Source organism: Ranitomeya variabilis, chromosome 7, assembly GCF_051348905.1.
Source record: "Ranitomeya variabilis isolate aRanVar5 chromosome 7, aRanVar5.hap1, whole genome shotgun sequence".
NCBI classification, from domain to species: Eukaryota; Metazoa; Chordata; class Amphibia; order Anura; family Dendrobatidae; genus Ranitomeya; species Ranitomeya variabilis.
The window spans coordinates 165,725,241-165,740,526 of record NC_135238.1 but is presented as its reverse complement, the minus strand read 5'-3'; the positions used below and the strand labels follow the sequence as shown (position 1 = coordinate 165,740,526).

Here is a 15,286-nt window from a genome sequence, read left to right as displayed (position 1 = left end):
AAGTGAACATTTTAAAGAGGTCTGAATACTTTCCGTACCCGCTGTAGAAGAAAAGCCGGCAAGTCATGTGGCGTGTTCTGTAAAATCACTGCAGGAGCCGACAGAAGAGATGGACTACATACAGTAAATGCATACAGAATAGGTAGACATACAGATGTCAGTGACAAATACAATTAGTACAGTGTGTATGCAGTTCACTGGACATGTATTTGATAAAAGATTATTGTTGTAAAAAAAATGGAGCGGGGTTCCTGCGCAATTTTCGTAACCAGCAGAGGGAAAGCCGACAGATGGGGGCAGATGTTTATAGCCTGGGAAGGGGGTAATACACATGGAGCTTCCCACACTATTAATATCAGCTCACAGCTGTATACTTAGCTGACATAATTATTGATTTGTAAAGGCGTTGTCCACGCTTGGTATTCGAGTCTGCAATCACTATAGCGGCATTTATCCAGAATAACGCATTATTCTGCATTACTTGGAAAACCATGACAGCAACGGGACAGACCCATCATGAACAACTGGCATGGTCTGGAGGAATCTGTGATTATGGCCACGTTCACACCTTCAGTATATGGTCAGTACTCTATATTAGTATTTGTTCCACTCCTGAATTTGGCTTACAAATACTGATGTAAAACAGTGAATGTGGCCTAACAAGTCTTATCACCTATTATCACCGAAAAATACTGACATGAGTAAGGCCTATGGCTTAATCCACACTGGCATTCTGATTGTGTATTTTGTATTTCTGTTCCTAAAAGGCCTCGGTCAGATGAGGACATGTGCAGTGGTGTAACCTGAGGCTCATGGGCCCCAATGCAAAAGCTCCAACGCGGCCCCCAATTATTGCAAGTCTTTAATAGTATTTGACTTTACATATAGGCCAAAGGGACTTTTTGGGCCCCTTAGGCTCCAGGGCCCGGGTGAGATCGCGACCCCTGCACCTACGGTCCCTGTACAAGGATGGCAGGACAGCAAAGACCAATGTCATTCTATGCAGCTGTTCAGAGACGTTTTTCACACAAACCAACGGTCCGCGTGACGTAAATGTCCGCGCGCACTATCGTCTTCCGAATATCGGAGGAGACTCGCCCATTCGTGTCCTGCCCGAGCAAGGAAAAAAATCTGGTCCCATAAAGAGCATCCCTGCGGCATCCACATTTCCTTTAGCATCCTAACAAATGGCCTCATTTTCTGATTGTAGATGACAATACGGAGGAAACTCGGACAATTGGTCATACGCTCGCCAGAGGCCAAGTTTACATTTCCACAAATGGGGCCCACAGCCTAATAACAATAATGGGGTTCATCGAATTTCTGCTGCGCTTCATTTGGAAGCTACAAAGCCTAATAAGTCAATGGGCTCCGTGGTGCAGCGGCTAAAGCACTCGGGATGCTATGGCTGAGAGGCCCGGAACGGAAGAGCAGAAGCTGTGCTGCGGACAGTAATAACCGGAGCACTCGGCTGGCCGCTGCACGCCGCTGTAGTTTGCAGTTTGTACTGAGCTGAGCCCAGAGCCTCCACTGTAGGCCGCGGGTGGAGACACGGCCGTTACGTCATAGGGGCGGGGCTCGCTCGCTTGCTCGCTCCGGATAACGCTGCGCACGTTGTGCTTCCTGTTGTCCTCTCGCTGCTCGTCTCCGTTGTGAGGTACGCGGTGTGCTCCGGACCGGGCCCGGGGCGGTTCTGTGCACAGACCTGGGGTTTATCCATGCCGAAGAGCAGGCCTGTGCGTCCGAGTGCTCATACAGTGCCCTAGGCACAGCAAGTGGGGGTTTACAGGGGGATATATATATATAATCTATGTGTATTCACTCGGGACCAATTGGAAATTCTGCAGCCAATGCAGTGTGACTGGGCTTCCTCTGAGCTTCTGGTGGTCAACTGTGTTGGTGACGGTCAGGCTCGCTGCTGTACTGGCGGTCAGTCGTGCAGCCGGGGATCAGGCGAGGTGCTGGCGGTCAGTCGCGCAGCCGGGGAATCAGGTGAGGTGCCGGCGGTCAGTCATGCAGCTGGGGATCAGGTGAGGTGCTGGCGGTCAGTCGCGCAGCCGGGGAATCAGGTGAGGTGCTGGCGGTCAGTCACGCAGCTGGGGATCAGGTGAGGTGGTGGTGGTCAGTCACGCAGCTGGGGATCAGGTGAGGTGCTGGCGGTCAGTCGCGCAGCCGGGAATCCGGTGAGGTGCTGACGGTCAGTTGCGCAGCCAGGGATCTGGTGAGGTGCCAGGGATCAGGTGAGGTGCTGGCGGTCAGTCGCGCAGCCGGGGATCAGGTGAGGTGCCGGCGGTCAGTCGTGTAGTTGGGAATCACACAAGGTGCGGGGGGTCAGTCGCGCAGCCGGGGATCCGGTGAGGTGCTGGCGGTCAGTCGCGTACTTGGGAATCACACAAGGTGTGGGCGGGTCAGTCTCGCAGCCGAGGATCAGGTGAGGTGCTGGCGGTCAGTCGCTTAGTTGGGAATCACACAAGGTGCTGGCGGTCAGTCACGCAGCCGTGGATCAGGTGAGGTGCTGGTGGTCAGTCGCGTAGGTGGGAATCACACAAGGTGCTGGCGGTCAGTCACGCAGCCGGGGATCAGGTGAGGTGCTGGCGGTCATTCGCGTAGGTGGGAATCACACAAGGTGCTGGCGGTCAGTCACGCAGCCGAGGATCAGGTGTGGTGCTGGCGGTCAGTCGCGTAGGTGGGAATCACACAAGGTGCTGGCGGTCAGTCGCGCAGCCAAGGATCAGGTGAGGTGCTGGCGGTCAGGCTCGCTGGTGGTCAGGTGTGCCTCGATGTCCACAGCCTCAGTTCCCATGCTGAACGTCTGACCCACAGGCTGTTTATTCTCCAGATCAGGTTTCGGTACCTTTTTTCCTCAGCGTCCGGCCTGTAATTTGCTGCAGATTTTCCGTCCCAGGTGATTGAATCCCACAGGGTCAGTTTACATCTATGTTCTGCTCCATCAATTAAACTAACGGACAGAACATGACGGACCCCGCTGACTAATGGTTTCTGTCTTGGCGATTTGCAGATTTGCGAATAGTTCCACTAAATTCTTTGTCTCCACATACCACCTGCTTTTATAACAGAGAAAAGATGGACGGGAAGTGCTGCTGTGTGAACATGGCTGACGCGAATGGCCGTTTACTTGTGTTGTATTCACATTTTGGTTTTGCGCCCTGTTTGTGTCCATTCGCCCACCATGTTCTTTAGGCCCTTGTTCTTGAGCCCTTATATCTTTAGTCGTGGGATGTATAGACGGGCCTAGTAGAGCGCAGGATGTACAGAATATATCCTTTTTGTTGCTAAGGCTATGTGCACACGTAAGAAAAGAGGTGCAGAATTTTCTGCACAAAATCCGCAGCTCCTGGCAGAATCCGCAGCCGCGGATTTGCCGCGTTTTTTATGCGGATTTTCTGTGGATTTTGCCACTGCGGATTTTTAACATGGAGGGGTGCAGAAACGCTGCAGATCCGCACAAACGAAGTGACATGCACTTCTTTGAAATCCGCAGCAATTCCGCACTGATTTTTCCGCACCGTCTACACATCTTTTTTTTTTTTTTTTCCCCATTAACTAACATTGTACTGTACATCACAGTGCGGATCTGCAGCGTTTCTGCGCGATAAAATCAGCTGCGGATCCGCAGCAAATCCGCACCGTGTGCACATACCCTTACAGTTTGATTCTCCGGGTGATGTACAACAGTAACCAGCGTGAAGGACAAATGCATCGCTCCAAACAAGGACTCAAATGTGAGGAGCACGGCCTTAGGCCAAACTCACAGACGCAGGTTTTCTTACAAATTGCAGATATGATTCTTTTTGTCTACAACGCCTTTATTCATCCTAACGCCTAACCGATGGGTGCAGGAGCCATCTGACCTTAAAAATAGTACAGTTTCATCTGTAAATGATGCGAGACCAGTGCATGTGACGACCTCCCCCACACACACAATCTGTCCCTTATGTGCGTGTCTCATCCGCTTACCCTCTGACATGTTATAGTAATTTTGTGCACAAAGGGGCAAATAATGTATCTGCCAGCCCTGCACCATTACCAAGATGGCCATATGTAGGAAATGCTTAGCGGAGAACCCAGGTGTTTGCTCTGAGGAAAGGTGGCCCTGCGTGCATGTATATTCACTAGTAAAGGGTTTCAAATCTCCAGTACAATCATAATTGTTGTGTATACATCGTCCGTCCCTGTCGAGTTTATCAGGAGGAAGACTCTTCAGGAAACTGTGTTTTGTTTGTTTTTTTCTTTCACTTTGATTTTTTTTTTTTTTTTAAGGGTTTGTTCCCACGGTCAGTAAACACTGCGTGTTGGATGCTGCGTACATCCACAGCAACCAGATTTTACAGCATAGTGGATGGGATTTCAAGAAATCCCATGTCCACTATGCGTGCACCGACACCCGCAGCTCACCTGCGTAGATGGACATGTGGCGCGACTTTCCAGACCGCTGCATGTCTATTTATGTTGCGGAGGCGCGTGCCTCCACAAGATAAATATCGCCTGTACAATGTATTGGGCGCAGTGATTCTGCATGGTTCAATGATCACATGCAGATTCACCTTCGTTCAATAGCCGGCAGTGCTCTGGACACAACGGACATGTGCTGCGTCCAAAGCGCTGCCGATTACTGACCGTGGGAACGTACCCTTAAGCATCTTGTCTGTCATTTTTGAGCAGAAGCCATTTTTCCAGTCACTTCTTTTAACCACTTGACATCTTTGAAAATGTTGATGGGTTAAAAGAAGTTCTAAAGCCTGAACATATGCGCTGCAGTATAAAAATCTATTGTTCTTCATAAGTTTTTTTTGTTTTTTTTAAAAGCATTAATATAGCGCCTTTTCCAGCTGGTTACGGGATATACTTGTGTGAAAAAGATGTTCTTAGGCTACATTCACATTTGCGTTGTTGTGTGCTGCATCGGCGACGCAACGCACGCCTAAACGCATGCAAAACGTAGCGTTTTGTGACGCATGCGGTCATTTTTATAGTTGAAAAAAAATGCAACAAGCTGCGTCCTCTGCGCCCTGACGCTTGCGCCCAAAAAACGGATGCGTCACAAAACAAAGTACTGCAGTGTGCAGGCACTGGGCCTCTCTGACCTTTCCCGGCGCCTGCTCACTGCAGTATTTTGCGCTGCCCTCAACAGGGCAGACAAGGTACGCCGGAGCCGCAGCGTGAAGACCAGAAGAGGACGTCATCTGATGAAGATAGGAGGCGCCGGACCGCGACGCGCACCGGTTCGGACTGCCCGCCCACTTGAGTATAATATAACCTCTTTTTCTCATCTTTCAGGATACAGCGGGGGCTTATCTACAGCATTACAGAATGCTGTAGATAAGCCCCTGATGCCGGTGGGCTTAGCTCATCTTGGATTTTAGGGGTGACAGGTTCCCTTTAACATACAGCGCGGGACAAATTAAAAAGGTTTTTATAGGTGATGCATGGGGTGTCGGGGTTTCGAATGTATATGTGGAATGCATAGCTGACAAGCAATTAAATGATATTTTTAGCTGAGAGAGCAAAAAAGTGGTGACAGGTTCCCTTTAAGACACCGGGATCAGAGTGTAAAGCAGTTTTTCATTAAAACAAACTGCAGCAAGGAAACGGTGTTTCTGAAACCAGAAAACCCATTTAAGCCGGCCATAGACATACAACATCTGATGGCCGATTGCTTGATCAGTCGACAGCTATTTTTCCTGACTCCCACCAAAATGCATGAATGTTCATCTCGTCTGCTCATACAAGTATTATCAAAGGGGAGAACAGAGAAAGCCGCCAAGTAAACTGACTGCCGACTGGTGAATCCTCAGTGTGCACATTGTGCACTGTCAGGATGCCCCAGCGCCAGGAGCGGGTGGTTATGTGACTGCAAGTATGCGATATGCACGTTCCTTCACGTTCTGACTAGTCGTGCGCGACCTCGATCAATACAAGTGAATAGCTGGACACAACTCGCCACGGACAGTGGGAACTCGGGGTTAGTGGTGGATCTTACCATGTCCCAATGGAAGGGCTAGTGTGTCCCAAATTCAAATTTCAAAACATCCAATGGTCGTCAATATCACATCTAATTTTTAAAATGCTTTTTTTTCCAAAACATTTTACCTCAGTCTTGTGAAAATAGTTGATACTGTAATATGACAGCGGTGTGGCTAGACCAATAGAAAAAGTAAAGCAACAACCATATCAATCAATATTCTTTTTTTTCCCTTAGTTATACCATGGATATCAGAGGCTTTCCAAATCCTTTTTTATATCTAGATTACAGTAAAGATCCGTCCACACCCTTCAACTCGGCTGGACAGGTGAGTGAAGAGGCTCTTATTCTTAAAGCTGGAAACATCTAAAGATGGAAATATTTGGCCGATATATGAAGCAAGATGCCAAAATTCAGTCTCAAATTGAGGCAGATTACTGATGCACATTTCATGTGACACACGTACTCCGTGTTCTAGACACTTTACTGAAGTGCCTAGAAAAGGGGATATGGCGTAGTAAATTTGGTATATTTAAAGGGGTTTTCGGGAACTATTTTATTTTGATCTCATGGGGCTAAGAACTGACAGGCAAGTAGTTGCTAACTATCCGCCTGTTCTGTCTGGCACTGGCTCAGAGAGGTCACGGACCGATTATACCAGCAGTTCTGCTGCTTCATTTGACCTCTAGTCAAAGAGCAGCTCTTTTTTTTTTTTCAGGCTGCTCTGTTGATGGGGCATGACAGCTGACGTCAGGCTGATTGACAGCTGACGTCAGGCTGATTGACAGCTGACGTCAGGCTGATTGACAGCTGACGTCAGGCTGATTGACAGCTGACGTCAGGCTGATTGACAGCTGACGTCAGGCTGAATGACAGCTGACGTCAGGCTGATTGACAGCTGACGTCAGGCTGATTGACAGCTGACGTCAGGCTGATTGACAGCTGACGTCAGGCTGATTGACAGCTGACGTCAGGCTGATTGACAGCTGACGTCAGGCTGATTGACAGCTGACGTCAGGCTGATTGACAGCTGACGTCAGGCTGATTGACAGCTGACGTCAGGCTGATTGACAGCTGACGTCAGGCTGATTGACAGCTGACGTCAGGCTGATTGACAGCTGACGTCAGGCTGATTGACAGCTGACGTCAGGCTGATTGACAGCTGACGTCAGGCTGATTGACAGCTGACGTCAGGCTGATTGACAGCTGACGTCAGGCTGATTGACAGCTGACGTCAGGCTGATTGACAGCTGACGTCAGGCTGATTGACAGCTGACGTCAGGCTGATTGACAGCTGACGTCAGGCTGATTGACAGCTGACGTCAGGCTGATTGACAGCTGACGTCAGGCTGATTGACAGCTGACGTCAGGCTGATTGACAGCTGACATCACTGCAGTTAGGCAGCAGGGAGCTGGCTGTCATTCGGCATAACTTTGGCAGTAATGCCCCATGAACAGAGCAGAAGAGAAGCCGCTGCTCTGTCAACATCACAGAATGCGAAAGCTATAGTCACAGTCAGGTACGGTCTGTGACCACTATGAGCCAAACAGAACAGGCAAAAAAACAGGTTTTGTCCTGATGAAGAGGTCCTGCGCGACCTCGAAACGCGTTGACTTTTAAATGTCTAAATAAATGTTTTAATTTAATATTTCGATATCAGCAGCTCATGAGTGATGCCTCCGTCTTCCTCTCTATTTTTTGAATTTTTAGTTTCAATGGGGCAAAAGAGGGGATTGGAACTTTCATATTTTTCTTTTCGTCATATTTTTAATTCATTAAGACGTGCATGCATTTTAATGAATCGGGAGCATCTGATAAGTGACGTGCATCTCACCTTGAATCTTGCTGCCGTGAGGGACTATATCTCTGGTGTAAGTAATGCCACAGTTCGTCATGAATTAGATGAGCTGTGGCACCATGTCCCCATCCCGTTATAGTTCTGCCCATTTTGGCAGATCTGAGAGAATCTGGGTGAAAACTCTAAAATTTAACTTTGCTCAGTTTAAGCAAAAGTTCTGACTTAAATGCTTTGATGAATCGGGTCCTACGTGTGCTCCAGCTTTTATGTTTAAAAGGAACCTATAATTTGATTCATTCTGGTTAAACTTTGAAATCAGAGACTGGGTGCCTGTTTGCAGCCAGGTATGTATGTACTAACCACTTTCTGCCATCGGACGGAATAGTACGTCCAATGGCAGAACCCCCGCTTTGATGTGGGCTCCGGTTGTGAGTCCGCATCAAAGTCGGGACATGTCAGCTGTTTTGAAGAGCTGACATGTGCCCGCAATAGGCGTGGGTGGAATCGCGATCCACCCGCACCTATAAACTAGGTAAATGACGCTGTCAAACTCTTTGACAGTGGCATTTAACAAGCGGTTCCGGACGGAAATGCATGCATCGGTGACCCCCATCACATGATCGGGGGTCATTGGCGCATCAGCATGACAACCAGAGGTCTGCTTGAGACCTCTATGGTTGTTGATGCCGGATTGCTATGAGCGCCACCCTGTGGCCAAAATTACGTTTTTCTTTTTGGTCGCTGCGACATTGCATTAAAATGCAATAACGGGCTATCAAAAGAACGTATCTGCACCAAAATGGTATAATTAAAAACGGCAGCTCGGCACGCAAAAAATAAGCCCTCACCCAACCCCAGATCACGAAAAATGGAGACGGTATCGGAAAATTGCACAATTTTTTAAAAAAAATTTTAGCAAAGTTTGGAATTTTCTTTTACCACTTAGATAAAAAAGACCCTAGACATGTTTGGTGTCTACGAACTCATAATGCCCTGGAGAATCAGAGGCAGGTCAGTTTTAGCATTTAGTGAACCTAGCAAAAAAGCCAAACAAAAACAAGTGTGGGATTGCACTTTTTTTTTTTTTTTTGCAATTTCACTGCACTTGGAATTTTTTTTTGCCGTTTTCTAGTACACGACATGGTAAAACCAATGGTGTAGTTTAAAAGTACAACTTGTCCCGCAAAAAATAAGCCCTCGCATGGCTATATTGATGGAAAAATAAAAAAGTTATGGCTCTGGGAAGGAGGGGAGCAAAAAATGAAAATAGCCCGGGTCATGAAGGAGTTAATACTATTAACGTCCGGACGGAGGCCGTAGGTTCATAGGTCAGTTAATATTTGTACGTTGGAAATGACCTGTCCGTCAACTAGTGTTGTGGAGAGATGACGGCCGGCAGCGGCATTGGACTAGTCGCAACAGTCCCTATGATCACTGGCCGGATCTGCATACTATGCTTTCTCTGCCATGCCAGAGGATTTAAAACCATAAATAAAACATACCTGGCCTTATACATTCCAATTATAAAGTCAACTAAGAACCTCATATTCGATTTTGTTTAGCTGCAATAGATCAATGTATAATTTTTGGATGTGAGATCCGAATCTATATTTTATTCTACAGTTATCCATGAAAAGGGTCGCTCTGGTTCTATAGTAAAGAAATTGACTAAAAATAATACTTATTCTATTCTTGTATTCAATTGCAGTTTCCATGTTCACTTTTGTGTTTCCAGTTTCAAACCTAATGTGTTTATGGACTCCTTTCTAAATATTGCTGGACCTAACTAATGATTTTTTTTTTTTTCTCCTTCCCTCTTTAAAGCTGAGTCCTGTTTTTATTGATCGTTTGAATAATAAAATCAAAGAGCTGCTACTGTTTATGGAAGCTGGCCTAAAATCTGCGGATCGTGGCGATTTCACTGTATACACCGGATGGTCTGGTAAAATACTTTTTTTTTTTTTTTTAAAGGAATTTGTTAGAGCTTTATTATAAGTGTTTGTTTCTTGCTATGCAAATTCTAGATGACCATTTCATGTTGAATAGCATTATATTGTTTATTTCTATAACGAGGATCTTTATGATTGTTGCAATTGACCCAGGTTATAAAACTAAAGGGATATCCCACGATGAACATTCATCCTCTATCCACATGATGGGTAATAAATGTATGATCACGGGGGTCTCACTGGTAGAACCCCCGAGCTCCCCGTTTCTGCTCGTTGCAAGACCACAGTGAAGAGAAGCCTAACTTCCATGTAACTTCCTTCTATATTCATTATCTTTGGTGTGGATCGGTGATAAAACGATTTTTATTGGATGACTCCATTGTTCAAAAAATGATGGAATTCGATTGGGCGTGCTTCTAAATTTCGTAGTTTTTGACGTTTTGCTGCAAATGTACGTGACTGTACGTCTATGTTGGGGTTTTCATGAGTTTAGCGTACTGAGAGTTAGACAAACTCCACACATGGCACATGAAGGCTGTGTTATACAGCTGTCATCTGCCCGTAAAAGTAGTGATTGGAGATGGCTCTTAGCCTGTGTCACAAGTGATAAGTTTCATAGGAGACCGCAATCTTGACTATTTTAAGGGAGATTGAAAAGTAAAGTTAAAACATTTTTAAAATGTTTTTTAATACAATAGCTATTATCCCCCTTTCCAGTTTAAAAAATACAAAAAATGTTAAAAAATTGTCCAATAAATCAAAAGTAATTATGCCCCAAATTTATTTTTTAGTACATTGTCCCTTAACATGTCTTTCAGCCCCCTTGCTATATGTCTTCTATAGGTACTATTTTGCATCGGTCGCACCATGGCGACACTTTTTGGTGCACAGAGTACTTGCAGAATGGGGCAATGAAGGTGAATTGGTGTAGAGTCTTTTATTTTTGAAAGTTTGGGTTTATATTGTGAATAGTTTCTGGGAGTGTTAGTTTACAGTGTAATTGAAATATTTTATTTAGATAGGTCGGGTTTAATGCCCAAATGTAGTTGTAATAGACAAATTAAGGATGTCAAGATATTACCACTTTCACTTTGTTGCCCAGCTGCCCCCTATATGCATTTCAGTGAAGTTGGTTGATCCTGTTGCTGAATGTTGTTGGGTGGGAGAAGGATCCAGACATTCTGAAATCGTGTCCTATCCTCTTACAAAAGATATGCCGTTGCCATATTTGCAGCTGTGGTTTGTTGTCTCGCCCAATAGGGTGAGAAGGGTTTGGGAGAAGACTTGTGTCGTGATCTTCCCTGTTTCTCCAGGATGAGTTGACTAGTGTAATAAGCTGCATTTGAACTTTGCTGCTTTACTTAGTTATTTTTATGACACTGACAATGCCCAAAATCTGCTGTTATAGACCTGTCACTCTTCCATTCATCTCCTTGCCGAGAATCCAGAAATAAAGTATCCAAGTCCCACATGTGTACGTTCAGGGTGGGTTCAATGGTTGGAACCACACCGATCTATCGTCTCTCACCTACCAGTGGAAGGGTAATCCTTTGTTTTGTCTGGAACATCCATCCAGTGTAGTGGGATGATCCCATTATTTCTATGGTGTCCCAGTGGCAGGCCAGTGGGAACAGGCGATATCTGTATACTCAAGATCAGCTATGGGCGTTGGAGATTTTCATTACATTCCTTATTGTATAATTATTTGCATGTCTTTTATTTCCTCCAGGAATAGCCCTTTTATATCTTCACCTCTCTGAAGTGTATAGAGATCAGTCATTCTTGATAAGGGCTCAGGAATATGCCTCCATAGGACTGCGCTGCTTGACAAGACGAGATGTCACTTTTCTGTGCGGTGAAGTAGGACCATATGCAGTAGCTGCTGTCATTTTATATAAGCTCGGGTCCCATAAGGAGGCAGATGAATGTATTTCAAGGTAAGGGTTTCATATCTGCCAATGAAAAAAGTGACTTCTCTACAATGTGACTAAACTAATATATAAACTCTGTTCCCCCCACTTGACTGGTGAGTAGCTGCAGGGAGGATATACCATAACTTTATTTTCTCCCTGCCACCAAACTTCCTGTTTAAATATAAGCGTATATTTGAAAGGTATTTTCCTGCAAGTTAACCCTCTAGACTTTTTTTTTTTGCTAGTTTCATTTCTTTATACACAAATACAACTCAAACTGCTGGCATCTCATTCATTGATCTGATTAGTGATGTGTGGCTGACAATAATTCCTCTCCATACAGTCTACACATTCTCATTGATTTCTACATGTAACACAAGCGCTGTCCAAGGTTTGTAGTTTTCTGCCCAGGAAAGGGACGCTTCATCTGACAATTTGTGTCAAAAGATCTTTTAGCTGTGAAAAAATATAGCAGCTATTGACATTTTTGCATCCAGACAATCTACTTTTCAAAAAGTGTTTGGGGTTTAGTTGGAGGGGCACGTCCGAGCACAGCCCAACAAATTACCCAGAAGTTACAGTGGTATAAATTACTACCCATCTGAATGCCACCTGGTGACTGGAGGACATTTCTTGCGCTGGCACAAAGTATCTGTAACACGCACCATCTTTTTTGACTCCTGTGGTTTCATGTATTGGCCCCAATGTATTTTACGTTTCTAAACCTGTGAGCTGTAACTATGCAGAAGCTTCTTAAATTGAAGCATTTGTTGAGCTTGTGCAATGGTCACTGAGAAGGGAGGGCGAGCAGGGTAAGCTGTGATACCGCTTATTGTGATTGTTGTATTATTATTGCTATTGTTATTAGCTGTGGATAGAAGTGTTGCCTGTCATTGTAATCCTGCCTCTGATGATAATGAGCCTGTTAAATTCTTCCTGAAGAGTACAAGAATCTAAAGTGGCAAGTATAAAGATTGCAAAAGTAAAAAAAAAAAAAATCTGTGTTACAAAACCTGATTTAAACTGTCATTTTGCGATAATACATTCTCTTCAAGGCTATAATCTACTTTGGCTTCCAACATGTCAATTTTTTCATTTTTTTTTTTCTGTCTTCTTTTGTTTCATAATCTTATTTGAAAATCCATAATGATGGCTATCCTGTCTAGCAACCTACTCGACTTCACTTCCATTCTGCTAATTACCTAAGACTAACACCCTCTAAGACCTGAACTTCCCGCTCCCATTTCCAGGACTTCTAGGGCAGCACAGTTGCTCAGTGGTTAGAACTGTAGCCTTGCAGCGCTGGAGTCCTGGGTTAAAATCCCACCAAGGACAACATCTGCATAGAGTTTGTATGTTCTCCCCGTGTTTGCGTTGGTTTCCTCCGGGTATTCCAGTTTCCTCCCACACTCCAAAGACATACTGATAGGGAATTTAGATTGTGAGCCCCATTGGGGACAGTGATGATAATATATGTAAAGCGCTGCGGAATATGTTAGCGCTATATAAAAATTCAGATTATTATTATTATTCTCGTGCTGCACCAGTTTTCTGGAATGCACTACCCAAAACAATCCTGTTAATTCCCAGCATCCAGTTATAAGGGAGCCCTAAATAGGCTGGCCTATCCTCCCACTAGTTTAACAATCTATTCCCTATTCTCCCTTCAGTGCTGTCAATAGCAGTCTGTATTGGTGCCTGCACAGATACTGGCTGATGACCGCTTTATACAGCATTACTTTAATGCCCTATTTATTGATGCCTGGACTGTGGACATGCACATTTTACCATTTATCTTTCGTGTCTCCCCTATCGCCTCATAGATTGTAAGCTTGCAGCAAGGCCCTCGCTCCTTTTTTATCTGTTGAATTGTTACTCTGTAATGACTCATATTATCCGTACATGTCCCCTCTGGATTGTAAAGTGTGGAACATATTGGCGTAATGGAAATTAAAATATTATGTCACACCCTTACACCACAAATGAAGCAGCAGGACACGTGCCGCCAGTCACTCTCCACTAGAATGCCTTAGGCAGCAGTTTTGCTTTAGAGGTGACGGTGGATGTGAATCACCTGTTCTGGCAATTGTTGGGGGTTGAAGCTCAGGAACATCACAGATATAACAATTATCACTTGTCTGGTGAACAAGCCATGTTATCAGTGTTTCTTGCTATCAGGGCTGTGGAGTCGGTAAGTTAAACCTCCGACTCGGACTCCCCAATTTCTCTAACTTCCAACTCCCCAGCACTAATCACTACTGAGCATGTGCATAAAGTGCAGCACAGATTCATCTCCACTAACAGCTAAGTTTCTTAGATCAGGAACAGCACAGACAGTTAGTTATTGACAGCTTGGTAATCGTAAATCAAGTATTTTAACACTCATTCACAATTATCTTGCAGTGTAAATGTCCCTTTTAAACTTTAAAACTCTGATGTTTTAGAGAAAACAGATTGTAGAGCCGGGGCTGACTGGTGTGGTGCAGTTGCCGGCTGCATTTGATTGACAGGTGCCTCCCATGTATGTACATAGTGAGAGTTGTCAATCATCTGGAGCAGGTAGAATCTGACTCAGGTCTGCATCAGAATGGTCAGGGCTTTCCTAATGGTCCCCAGCCAGCACTTCAAGTTTAATTATAGGCTCGTGTGGGTTATTTTTATTTTTTTTTTTTGTCACAGTCACCTTATTGTTTATCCTGTTCTCTCGCCCTGTCTGCGCTAGAGGGCACTATAGTGACTTAACTGCCTGAGTTTTCTCACCATCCATTAAGAATACTATGTCCTCTACCTTGCACACTGAATGGTGTTGCTGCTACACTAGGCCCTGATATTCTTAGGGTATGTGCACATGCTGCGGATTACTCTGCGGATTTTTCCGGACTGATTTTGGTAAATCCGCAGGTAAACCGCACTGTGGATATCCTGCGGGAATTACCCCGATATTTTTTTTTTTTTTGTGCGGACTCCACCTGCGGTTTTACACCTGTGGATTCCTATTATGGATCAGGTGTAAACCGCTGCGGAATCCGCACAAAGAATTGACATGCTGCGGAATAAACAACGCTACATTTCCGCTCGTTTTTTTCCGCACCATGTGCACTGCGGATCTTGTTTTCCTTAGGTTTACATGGTACTGTAAACTCAGGGAAAACTGCTGCGGATCCGCAGCGGCCAATCCGCTGCGGATCCGCAGCAAAATCCGCAACGTGTGCACATAGCCTTATAACTATACTGTCAGTGGCAAATGAGCACATGAAGACCTAAGATTTGTCAGCATTATGTTCTTTCTTGGAAATATTGGATGCGCTACCAACGAAAATGTACATTGAATGCAGTGCATAATTTATTGTTCTTTTAAAATAACTCCATATTTGAAAGTAAATGAGCGCCGATTAGCTTGCTATATCTATCTTGCAATCTATGTTCTGGCCTTATGGTCTATGAAGGCTAATAGGGTAAAATCTTATAGTCGGAGCTTCAGTACAGTATCGTAAGAACCCAACGAATTACGGTGTTTATCATCAGTCTGTTTAATTGTTCATCTTTTGTTTTATGTAGTGAGATCTGGAAGCCAGTTCCCACCAGCTTTTTTTCATCCATATGCTGGTGATGAGCGAGTGTACTCGTTGCTCGGGTTTTCCC

The 15,286-nt window shown here is 44.9% G+C and overlaps 1 protein-coding gene across 2 annotated transcripts in view; it reads left to right on the top strand.

Annotated features, from left to right (window-relative positions):
• The first annotated feature begins 1,375 nt into the window (after positions 1-1,375).
• Positions 1,376-15,286, top strand: part of LANCL1 (LanC like glutathione S-transferase 1) — a 49,172-nt gene continuing 35,261 nt past the window's right edge. Inside the window, exons 1-4 of one of the 2 annotated variants that reach the window (XM_077272236.1) lie at positions 1,376-1,657; positions 6,221-6,311; positions 9,607-9,724; positions 11,461-11,668. In XM_077272236.1, coding sequence (XP_077128351.1) covers positions 6,228-6,311; positions 9,607-9,724; positions 11,461-11,668 — 410 coding nt within the window. In that variant the 5' untranslated portion in view covers positions 1,376-1,657; positions 6,221-6,227. Of the gene's footprint in view, positions 1,737-6,220; positions 6,312-9,606; positions 9,725-11,460; positions 11,669-15,286 lie in introns of both variants that reach the window. The other variant, XM_077272237.1, reaches the window with a different exon arrangement.